Source organism: Dama dama, chromosome 3 (genome assembly GCF_033118175.1).
Source record: "Dama dama isolate Ldn47 chromosome 3, ASM3311817v1, whole genome shotgun sequence".
Lineage (NCBI taxonomy): Eukaryota > Metazoa > Chordata > Mammalia > Artiodactyla > Cervidae > Dama > Dama dama.
Window position 1 is genome coordinate 54864920 of NC_083683.1, and position 12848 is coordinate 54877767.

Sequence of the window (12848 nt, forward strand, 5' to 3'; positions counted from 1 at the left end):
TGACACATGTATATGGAATTTAGAAAGGTGATAACGATAACCCTATATGCAGAACAGAAAAAGAGACACAGAAATACAGAACAGACTTTTGAACTTTGTGGGAGAATGTGAGGGTGGGATGTTTCAAAAGAACAGCATGTATACTATCTATGGTGAAACAGATCACCAGCCCAGGTGGGATGCATGAGACAAGTGCTCGGGCCTGGTGCACTGGGAAGACCCAGAGGAATCGGGTGGAGAGGGAGGTGGGAGGGGGGATCGGGATGGGGAATACATGTAAATCCATGGCTGATTCATATCAATGTATGACAAAACCCACTGGAAGAAAAAAAAAAAAATAAATCCAGCCTGGATCAATAGAAAAAAAAAAAAAATATGTTTAGATGGAAGATTTAGACATAGTAGCAAGACATGGATTAAATCAGTATGTAGTTGTGGAAAGGTTATGTTAGAGGAAGCCATGTTGGGTGCTCCTAAAGGGACAGTCTGCACAAAATAACGTGGCAACAATAGCCTTCTTCACGATACACGGTGAAGGAACGCCATTATTTCCCCCTCCTTAGGTCATTCACATATGGATCCTAACACCAATTTCTGTCAATAAAAAATATGGAATTTCAAAGGTAAGCCCAAGTAAAGTATTTTTTCCTCTTCACAGTCACATACGTCTTTTGAACTAAAATAAAATATTTCACATATAGTCAATTGTTTTTCTTTGTTGAGCAGCAGGTTTATTATTCATTTACTAGAAAAAAAACATGCTTAGCACAAAGATATGTTATGTAGAAAGATAAAACATAACACTTCTCAGATTTTCACTGATTTTTTAAAAAGACATTTCTCAATTTGTAGAATTGTATAAACACAGACATGAAAAACACTAACATCACAGTTTTAAAAAATTGGCAAGCACACTTGGCCTTAATAAAAATAAAGTAAGCTGGTAACTTTGGAAACACTGCATTCTGTCAGATGTGTACATATTTCTTCTGGAAAATATCTACATGTTGGTTCCAAATGCATTTATCTATAGGAGTAATTTGAATTCAATGAATATTTAAACCCAGGTGTATCAAGAGGATAAACAATAACCATAGGCATTAGATCAGGAAAAAACTGAGTTTTTAAGATAGAGAGGCATTCTTATTTAAAACCATCTGATCAAAATTTAGCTCTAGGTGCACTCAGAGTAGTTCTATTGACTGGATTAAAGTTAGCAGTGATGAAATTTTCAGTTGAGTTAAGTTGCTATTACTATCACTATCTTAAAATTTTTGAGACCAGCTTTTTATTATATGTAAATAAGATTTATTTCTTTCTGTCTATGTAATAGCCCTTTAAAAGGTAAGAACTTAGACTGGTAGACGAGTAAGGAAAACACTAACAAAAGGACCAATAAGTGAGATAAGTGAATAAAATAATTTAACTCAACTAACATTCATTATTGTTTAAATGACATCCTATGAGAGATTTACAAAGAAGGTGACTCAAGGGCCAGACTCCATGAACTTTATATTTCTGTGCAGGGAGACAATAAGTTCTGTGTATGTGATCCAAATAATGGAAGGATAAAATCTTCAAGGTAAAATAAACTGCAGGTACATCAGAGTGTATGTGAAAATGCAGAGAAAACCCAGTGTCATCCAAACAGGCTCCAAAGAGAAAATGTACATGTGATTACTCTCCAAGAGAGGTGTAATATTTGGCACAGAAACTCCAATGGGTAAATAACATTAGATAACTTCAGCGAAAATGGGCAGGTTGCTCAGAAGCCAGAACAACTCAGAGAAAACCTAGAGGAGGCACCGGAGGCAAGGTGGGCAAGTTAGTGGAGAACCTTGAAAATAAGGCTGGGGCATCAGAGTTTGATTTAAGAGCTAGTAAGGAGGCATTATGGGTTTTTAAACAGGAAATTAGCTTCAAAGATGTTTAGATGTTGTGTCTCTGTTATGTTAAAACAATCTCTTGGGTTGAATGAAAATTTGATCAAATTCACACACACATTGATCTGGTCTTTCACTTTGAAGGCATTGTGATGGATATATGATATAGTTGATGTTTATATGATGAAAAGCTAGACTCAAATATCCTATCTGATAATCTAACAATCTCACTTTTTAATAAGGCATGTGTAATTGAGTAGGCTGAAAATTACTGAAAAGAGAGTTCCCAAGAATTTCTTTCCAAAGGATGAACTAAACAAATGCCCATGGTGCTGTGGACTGAACTGCCTCTCCCCCTGACAAATCCATATGTTGAAGCTCTAAGTCTTAATGTGATGGTAGCTGAAAATGGGACTTTTGGGTGGTAATTAGGTTTAAATGAGGTCATGAGGGTGAGACCCTCATGACGGGATTAGTGTCCTTAAAAGAAGTTACACCAAACAGCTTCCTCTCTTTCTCTACCCTGTGAGGACAAAGCAAGGAGGCCATTTACAAAACAGGAAGAGAGCCCTCATCAGGAGCTGAATTGGTTGGTGCCTTGATGTTGGACTTCCAGCCTCAAGAACTGGGAGAAATTCCTGTTGTTTAAGCCACACAGCCTATATTGTATGTCGTTACGGCAGTTTGGGCTGACTAACAGTGTCCTTACGAACAGTCTCAGCTACTTACTGATCCTCTGTCTCCATATCATCCCTTAAATTGCTCTTGGCTTTTCTTTATGTGGGTAGCAGTCAAGGAGAGCATGAACTCATGATTATTGAATGCTTAGACAGCAACTCTTAGATGCTCTACATAACTTAATCTTGGTAAGAATATGTGACACAATGATCTATGGGAAGTATTTCAGGACAATTTATTGGAAAATAGGATAGAAAATGTACACATTTTATAATTCACAATTAGTAGTCTTCTAAAGAGTATACATATGTAACTAATGTATATCTGGTAACCACAGGGAACAATGGAAATAAAACACTCCTTGATAGCTTTTCTCAGGGATAATCAATAATTTATTTGTCTTTTATTGTCACAATTACCACAACTATCTAACTACATAAACAGTGTCACTACATACCACAGGAAGATTGTCCACCTACACTTTACTGAGACAAAGATAATGGCCATTTATGTGTTAAATGTACAACAGGATGTTAAAAAGAGGTGATTTTTATGTGTAAAACAAGATGTGGCACATGATTTATCATCAGGTTTGATTTCATATGTATTAGGTCAAGAAGCAAGCATAGAAATGTTTTGGCATTGAGTTGTTATTAAAGTTGAAAATAAGTAAACTAGAGAAATAAATCCAGATCTATAGTAGGTACATTAAAATAGGAAGTTAATTGGCTCCTCAGTATTTTTGTGCAAGTTTTTTTGTTTTCTTTCCTTTTGCTTGTTTTTATATATAAATGAGTAATATGAATATATCACAAGTCAAAGAAAAAAATCTCAGCCAAAAAGAAGTACCGATATATGAAAAACAAATGAAAAATTAGCAGGTATTTTTGCTTACAAAAAATTTAAACTATAAAGAGTCACAAAATATATATAAAAATGCCACATTGAACGAGGCAAGCATCGTCTACCCAAACTGGTAGCACCCTCTGAAAATCAGCTGCATTCCATCCATTGGGTCATACCGTGGTGACAGACAAAAAGGCATTAGGAACTTGTGTACCATCAGGGGACTTGGCCCCATGGGTCATCAATTCTTGGATTGTCATCCAGTTGTCCAAAATTTTCTTGTTTCTCTTCTTCATCATCTTTTTGTGACTCAGTTCAATGATGTTGACCTCCTTCTTGCCCTCACTGCCGCTCTGGGGACTCTCCTTGAGACACTCCAGCCGGCTCCGCATCATGAACTCTCGGCGGCGCCGCTGCTCCTTGGCCCGGACCAGGTGTTGCTTCCTCTCCTCTTTGCTCCAGTAGCGCCCCATCTTCATCTCGCTCATGGTGTCATCGTCCGTGGTCATGCCACTCCGTTCCTCCTTGATCTTTAAGGCACGCTCCTTTAGAATGCGGTCCCGCACGGGTCTCTTGGTGATGTACCGCGTCCCATCGCTCCTGATTTTCACCTTCCATTCCATCTTGGGTTCTGAGCACTTCTGAGACTCCTTGCACACGCTCACCAAGCTGAGCTGACTCTGAGCGTACTCGACTGCGGACTTCTGTTGAATTAACTGCATGTAGCTTTGATAATGCCTGGCGTGTGCTGGGATGTTTGCATATCTATAGGAGGAGCTGTGGTAAGGGGAGAGATAAGGGATGTGTTCACTGCTGGTTTTCTCTGGATCAGAAAGCTTGCTGCTTTCTGAAGTCTTCTCTTTGCCTTCAATGACACAGCCTTGTTCAGAGGTTTTGGCTTTGGTGCAGGTTGACTCTTTAGTGCTCTGTCCGGAAGAGGACTGGTTGGCTGCCATTGTGCTTCTCAGGTTTTTCTTATTGGTGAGGCTGATCACTCTTGGAAGGGAACTGTCAGGGGAACGGTCCACAGTGAGTGGAGTGCTTCTGCAACTTTCAGCTGTGTTGTAAGCACTGGAACTGTCTTTGTCTGACTTTTCTGGGTGCTCAAGGATGTCATCTAGTTTTCCCCTCTGGGTGTCTATGCTGGTGTTATAACTTCGGAATCCTCCATCATGCAATGCCCAGATATCTCCATACTGGTCTGTCACTTTCTGGAGCCTGTGAGCCTGCATGATAGTTTGGCACTCAAGTTCAATGTTTCTCAGTTCTTCATTAAGCAACTGCAGTTCGTGCTCCACTCCCTCTCGTCCTCCCTGATTACATTCTATTGTGCTGCTTGAGTAATACAGGTCATACTCCCCATGCTTCCTTATCTTGCATTTGAGCTCCAAGAGTTGCCGAAATCTTTCACACTCCTCATCTTGGTTGCCAATACAGTCTGAGTCAATGTATTCACCAGACACAAAACTCTCATTGCACTGAAGTTCAACGCTTCCCAGAGTGTCTTGGCTCTGCCCCAGCTCTCTTTTGCTTTTCAGAGATGTGCCATTGGGATCCTCGGTTGCATTCTCCTGCTCTGAGCTCTCGTCATTCCGCAAGCTTTCGTCTGTGCGCCCCACTCCACTGTCCTTCTCATGGTTGTTGGATGAGGATGTTGCCGTATCTGTTGTGCCTTCTTCTTCTTCTTGTTTTTTTGGCTAGGAAAATAAAGTTAAGAGAAGAAAGAAAGTTAATTGTTTTGAAAATATGTTTGAAAAATCAATGCTTCTTGGCAAAAGTTCAGCTCCTAGAAAGCTATCCTAATTTTAGTATCCATAACAGTTTTACAAATAAAGGCAATTGGCTGATGGCAGTGGGTTTTTTTTTTTTTTGCTCTAAAATAAAGAAAACAAAAGCTGCTTGAATATGGCTATGCTACTCTCTTGAAGATAAATAAAACAGAACACATTAAAATAATTAAATTAAAATTCAATGAGTGATTTAAAATAAGTGATTCTTGTCTTAGGCTCTCTTTTAGTTGAGAAACTGGAGTGAAGTTGTATAAATGAGGTGACTTAATGAGTTTCTGAGGTGATAACATACAAAAGGATGAGTCAGACAGAATCCCAAAAGTCTTCAGCAATGAAGGTCTGGAGTTCAGAAGCCACATCACTTGTTACTATTTCTTTTTTTCATGAACTTTTCTCAAGTTCAAAAGAAACTTCATTGGATCTAGTAATACACTGATGATAATACATGAAATATCACAAAATTTCAGGAATAAGTACAGGAGTCCAAGACCTTTTGTCCATAGATAAGGAAACAGTCCCAGATCGATGTAACTTCTTAGGCAGGAAGTCTAGGAGGCTAGTGCCATCCTCCATAGATAGGATTTCTTTACATCCAAGGTGCTATATTCTTGCATACATGTACTTTGACTTCAAGGCATCTCCATATCATGTTGCTCAAAAGCAACAGTAATGTCTTAGGACTCATTGGGTTACTTTAAAAGATTTTTCTATTCTTAGCCAGTGATATCCTTCAGAAGTTAGTTTTATATTACTGAGAGTAAAATGATGGTTCCCCTCAAATCTGAGCAGCACTGATTTCCAGACAAGGGCATAATGTCAAACAACAGATATGTATGTAAATATATATGTGAATTTCACTCCCTGGTAATTTTTGGCTTTTCATGCAGAACAATTAACTGTCACTGTCCTAGGAAGATGCATATCTAGTTGTTTCTCTGTGAATAGTGTAAAGTTACTCTTTATTCTATCACTTCTCTTATAAAAGTCTACAAATACAATTTCTAGATTGCTTTCTCCTTGTGTCTAAGTTTACTCACTTTTATACATATATACATTTTCCCCTTTAGCAGGAATTATATAATTAGGTATAATTAAGCCTGTTAGTGTCAAAGAAAGAAAGGATAGGTGATAAAAACTAAAACAGGTTTGAAAGTGTCAGATCATTGTTGTTTTCGTCCAATCAAGTAATGGCAAAAAAAATATAATGAACTGGAGGGAGAACATGACCATGTATCATGTTAATTTTAGGATTCTCAATCTTTCCATAAAATATTTTTCCTCATGTGTTGAGAACATACTATGATTGATTTACAATGTCTTATTGATAAAAAAGAATGTTATACATAAGGCACTAGTGGTAAAGAACCCGCTTGCCAGTGCAGGTAGATGTAAGAGATGTGGGTTCGATCCATGGGTCAGGAAGTTTCCCTGGAGGAGGGTGTGGCCATCCACTTCAGTATTCTTGTCTGGAGAATCCCAGGGACAGAGGAGCCTGGCAGGCTTCAGTCCATAGGGTTGCACAGAGTAAGATACAACTGAAGTGACTTAGTGAGCTACATAAATACATACATAAGTACATACATTAGTTACAGAAGTAATTGCAACCAATAATTGAAAACTTGATACATCTCTATATTCCTTGCTATAAGGTGACACTGACATCAAATGTGGTGTCACTTGCACGCTGCGCCGTAAAACCCCCAGGCAAAAATATTGGCGTGTGTTGCCATTTCTTTCTCTAGTGAATCTTCCCGACCCAGGGATCGACCCTGGGTCTCCCACATTGCAGGCAGACTCTTTACCATCTGAACCACCAGGGAATCCCTATAAAATCCCCAGAGGGTATTACTGATATTGGACAGTTTCATTTGTATACCACAATACTTATATTTTCTCCTGTCTAAGAGTAAGCTGAAAAATACAAGAAGGTGATATTTTTCTTATGGAGTATAAATGATAGACAAATTTGTTGACAAAATGTGTGCCAACAGCAGTCACAGGACCAAGGAAAGCATGTAAGGTGAAACTTTCAGATGGATGTATATTTTAGCTTTTATATATGGATATGCAATTTTTAATCACATTTCTCTTTCTTTTATTACTGGTTTACAAGCACATGTGAAAATAAAAAGAGTTTTCTATTCTGAAAACTAAAATTCCTGGTTTCTGATATAATGCTCCTCTATAATTTATCATTTCCCTATGGAATCATCATAGTGACAGGCAATGTTTCTACCAAGACATTTCTAATGTAGTATTATTGTTTATAAGGGCAAAGGACTTTTAAAGATTTCTGTATTTCTCATCATTTTTCAGTCTCATGGTGAAGAAAAATTTCTACACAGTAAAAATCTAACCTCAGGGACATCTTGTGTTACCTCAAAAGACCTAGCATTTGTATTACGTCTGATGAGTAGGCAGCATCTGACACCATATCACTTCACCTGGACAGGATTTCTCCCTTCTTTCTTTATTCCAACATCCTCCTGTCAATTCTGTATCAGGTCACATTTTGTATCTAAGAGAGAAAAAGCCTGGAGCAAGGACTTTCTTGCTCATAACCAGCAGCTGCCACCAAAAAAATATCATTATTTGTGGCCAGTGTTGAAGTCACACAGAAAAATTTCAATCTGTCCTCCTTATATTGAAAAGCAGTCACTACAGTAGCAGCATTGCTTTTGAGCATGAACTACTGTTTGTGAAGTGGCCACTGAACACCCATGGTGAGCACATATGGTTCTGTCAACTGTAGTTTGCAACCTAATTATTAATATATGCACTGATATTAGTGATCGTGCACACACACACACACACACACACACACCTCTGTTATGGGATGCCAGCATGTCACTGTATCTCATCATTCAGCTTGGTAACGTAATAGGATATTTGTGTTTTATGTTCTAAGCCTAACTGTCAGGACTTTTAAAAATAATTATCTTTTAGGGTTAGTTAACAATTAATGTTGAGAATAGGATGATAATTAAACAATCAGAAAATTGAGAGCAGAGTGTTAATACAGTTATATCAGGGAAATGAATGACATGAATCTGACAAAAAATCTAGGCTATATTGATCTTAATTTTATCTAGTAAAAAATCATGACAACAAAAATGAAAAGATTCCTAAGGCTCAGTTTGCCACAAACCACACTTTGATCATTCATCAGTTATGAATTACTTAAAGGAAGGGATTTTGCTCATTTTGTTTGTATTCTCAGGATCAAATGTGGTACTTGAAATATATCAGGGGCTCAGAATTTTTTGTTGAATGAATATGTGACCTTAAGACAAAATAATGTCAATAATCTCAAGACTAACTACTCGTAATTCAGTGTAATCATGATACCAAATATCCAAATAAGATCAATGGCTTAATCATGTCACCATCTTCCTCAAGTAGATATTCAAATATCTACACTGATATTTCAAAACTAAAAAAAAATACTTTTTGGGGAGGAGGGGTTACCTCATGAGATACAGTTTATCTCCAGCTGGTATACTGAGAGGCAAAATATACTTTTACTATTAAATTTCTGAATTACATTGAACGGTACCTGAGTCAGCACCTGAATACTACTGTGCCCTCCATAATGGTCCCTAAGCTTCCCAAACTAAAAATATTCTTAATAGAAAAAATTGTATTCATTTGAGATGATCTTTTGCCTTCAGAAATTACCATCACAGAGATATTCACTAAAACTCTTTGATTTTTTAAAAAACTTTCATTTAAGATTATGCATTTAAGGAAGAATAGCATCCTTTCCAATGATGGAGTTCAGATCGCGGTCCTACCTGCTCCACCTCATCGGCAGTGCGCTGCATTGCTTCATTATGCTGTTCTTCCAACATCGCCAAGTTTAACTCCTCTAAGAATTCATTCCTTTCATCTTCCAGCCAGCCTTCATCCACCTACATAAGAATACATTAGTACATTTTATTCTGTTAGTGAGGACTCATGCTAAAATAGGGTAAACTTAAATGGTGACGCCTGACTAGTTCCTTTTATCATAATGATTCTCTTCAAAATACCAGCCTCCTATAGTTCACCTCTCAGAAGGAAGAAAAGGTGATTAAAAAAAAAAAAAAATTGGGCTCATATGCTTTTTATCTTTTCCTAAAACAGAACTACAGATTTTCTCTCATAACTGAGTGGATCTCACAGCACAGAACATTACCGTCTTTCAAAATGTATGAAAAGCATGCTGCATAATCCACATCTGTCACGCTCATTACCTCCGACAGTCCCCGTGCTAAAGAACTGCAGTGTACTAATAGGGCTGAGACAATAGGGCCTTTTTCCTTAACAACAACCCCAAAGCAACTCCATACCAAATGCACCTCTCAATACACACACACACACATACACACACACACACACACACACTTGCTACCCTCACTCTGTTTTTGATTTTGAGGTGGATGACTTTCAAGTTAACAAGATGACTCCTTGCCACAAATACACACTTTTATTTTATCTGAAAAAAAGGAAAATTCCAAGGTATTCTCAAAAACAAAGTGGTTCTATGGTATAACTATTGTGATTCATTTCTCAGACCCAATTCCAGGGAAAAAGACCTTAAATGTTGCACATAAGGGTGAGGGAGCAGTGGAAGCATGCAGGGTTTTGTCTGTGGGTGCTGAAGGCAGATATTCTTGTGGGAGTCTTACACAAACTAAACCAAGCAAATCCTTTTGGCTTCTTAATACAAAGGGAAGTGGAAAACTCATGGTTATCTTGTTAATATGATAAGTGTTGACAGTCAGTACAGATAATTTGCCTCAAAGTGGGTTTTTGGAGCTGGATTACATAAATTAGCTGTCTGTACTGATTGAATTAACCGGATAATTGTCAAAGTTCTTCTTTACTCTGTGTTACAGTGGAACAGCAGTTTTCTAGTGAGTCAAAATTAACAAGAGTGGGAGATGTTTTCACTACCAGACTAATGCTTAAGCACCAAACAAACACATAAAACAAGCTTGTCTTTAAGACAGCTGAACTTCTAAAACTTAAACACAAATAAACCTGTGTGCATGCTCAGTTGTGTCCAACTCTTTGTGACCCCTACAGACTGTAGCCTGCCAGGCTTCTCTACCCATGGGATTTTCCAGGCAAGAATACTGGAGTGGGTTGCCATGCCCTCCTGCAAGGGAACTCCCTGACCCAGGGATCGAGCCCATGTCTCCTGCATTGGTAGGCAGATTTTTTAATTTATCACTGAGTCACCTGGGAATCCCTGAGAAAACATTAAATTGCATCAGAAGAGGCATTAGTGTATATGCATCATATTCATTAAAAGAAGGCAATCATAGGTTTCTTTTTTATTTAGTAAAGGCTACCTAGACCTTAAATTATCTCAAACTTGACTGGGTCAAAAGCATCAATGCATTTATTCATCCTCATTTATTTCAACTTGGCCTGAATAACTTGACCAAGTTCCACCCCAGTGACTTTGATATGCAGATGAGCTATGAAAATTAAGCTGACTAAAAATTTAAATTCAGTCCAATTCATAATTGTTCAAGTTTCATATTTTTAATCCCTTTTAAGTTTCATGAAGTTGCAAATGCCAGACTCCAAAAGAAATTACTTAAAGCCAGAACTGTTTATTTTTTATAAGCATACCAAGGAATGTTTCTTTAATCAGGTCAAAATAAAATATTTGCCAACATTGATACAGTGAATGATAAAACAGAATCTTTTGAAATTGAAATGAAGGGGTGGGGAAGACAAACAGAACAAATGATAGAAATTAACAGTTCCCTATAAGCCTTTTCTTGTTAGCTAACCCCACAGATCCCTGAGTTGCCATGGGTGGTAAGTGTCCGTCTGCTTTGATAAGGCGTCCCTTTAGGCTGGAGGAATACACAACACACTAAGTCAGGAGAGATTCTTCTGGCTCATCTCCCTTCCCTGTCACATTGACAGACTGACATAAATACGGCAGTCTGAGTCCAGTGCTCTGGCAGACTGACTTTTCCCTGGAGCTGAGCATAGTCATGATTATACAGGGGGATCTGTCTGCACTCGTGGTATCTCAAAGAAAGGAACAACCTGCACTATCTCAAAAGTTCTCTATAGTTCTTACAAGAGCCTGTTCTCACCCAGTGTCCCAAGGGGAATAGGACAAAATAGCAATATCTTTAATGGTCTAAGGAAGAAAATGGGCAGAAAATGAAAGTAAGTTGACAGGGAATGAAAGAAATGAGTTATTTAAAAATATTGCATGGTTGCACAATACTGCCCCCAGCAACTCTGTAGATCATTTCTGAGAGTATTTGAAACATTTTTTTTTTAAGGGTAGAAAAACGACACATAAACTTCCATACTCTCTCTAAATAAAACTTACACACAAAAATGCAATAATGAAATACATTGAAACTGATGGGAAAATATGGTGATGTAAATACAAGTTTTGTTTTGTGTTGCTTTTGCCACTTTATAGCATGTAATGCTTAAATTACATTTTAAAGTATAGTGTTACAATGCATTTTCTTTCCTTATTTTTCTAGAAATCTGGTTTTCTAAAGGCAATCAGTTCATTCCAATGTCATTATTTTTAGGATCAGTGGCATTATCTTCAGGATCAAGGGGCTAAGGAAGATCCTACTTTTGTCAGACAGGATGGTATCCTTCATAGTCAGATGACCATCTTTTATCAATTGTGGAAAGTATTGTTTGAAAATTCATCCTCCAACATTAACTCTTGGGTTAGGAGTGTAGTCAGTTATTCAAAACCACCACTGGTTCTACTGAGAATATTTAAGCTATCAAAGATGAACAGGATCTGGTCTTCTGCTATTAACTTCTCTTCTTTCCACAGTACATTATAGCTGTTATATGGCATAGTAAAGGAAATGCTTTAATTCTAAATTAATGAGGTTGTCTAGCAGTTACATGGAAAAGGCAGGGAAACCACATGATAAAGTCAAAATTTCTTTTCTACAAAGGGTGACTATTGAGCTCTTTTCAATTTACCATTAATTTCACTAATATGTATTTAGCCTCTCTATTCTTTTTCGAGAAAATGGGGTCATTGAGATTAACTGGTTTGCCAAATTTCCAAGTAATTAGTGCAATTTCATATGTATTTTAATAATTCACTCTCGCATAGGCAGCCCAGCCAGTTGCAGCCTGTCCAACCCCACTCCCAAGACCTCAGGTGTGCAACTTCAGTCTGCCCTGGGCTATGGCAGGCTTTATGGGAACCATTTAGAATGGTCAAGGGCATAAAGGAAATATATGCGGAAAGGGTGATCTTTTATAACCACTATATTTGAGTCAGGATTCAGTCTGACACTGAAATACACTTACTCAATGTAATTTATAGATAGGATGTAGTTACTGAGTCTGAAAAATATCAGATCAATAACCTAAAAGACAAATGGTGATATAACCAACTTCACTCAAACTACTGACAGAAAGATAGAATGGTGACAATGTAAGGTCCTTCCTGCATTGTGGTGGGGGATAAAAGGACATAAAAAGAAGTACCGATAGTACTTTTCTTCCACCATTACCTCTCCTTTACTTTCATGACATCTCCCTCTGTAAAGATATAAAAAAAATTCCTTAGAAGCTCTCAGTTTTTGGTTTGGGCCAGACAGATGTGTCTGTCATGCTAAACTTGGAAAAAATTCATCTACTATAC

At 37.6% G+C, this 12848-nt stretch overlaps 1 protein-coding gene across 1 annotated transcript in view; it reads right to left on the reverse strand.

The window, feature by feature from the left end:
- Positions 1-843: 843 nt before the first annotated feature.
- PDZRN4 (PDZ domain containing ring finger 4) overlaps positions 844-12848 on the reverse strand; it is a 398606-nt gene continuing 386601 nt past the window's right edge. The window contains exons 9-10 of the mRNA XM_061129809.1: positions 8992-9108; positions 844-5104 (exon numbers count right to left, since the gene is read on the reverse strand). Coding sequence (XP_060985792.1) covers positions 3578-5104; positions 8992-9108 — 1644 coding nt within the window. The 3' untranslated portion in view covers positions 844-3577. The remainder of the gene's footprint in view (positions 5105-8991; positions 9109-12848) is intronic.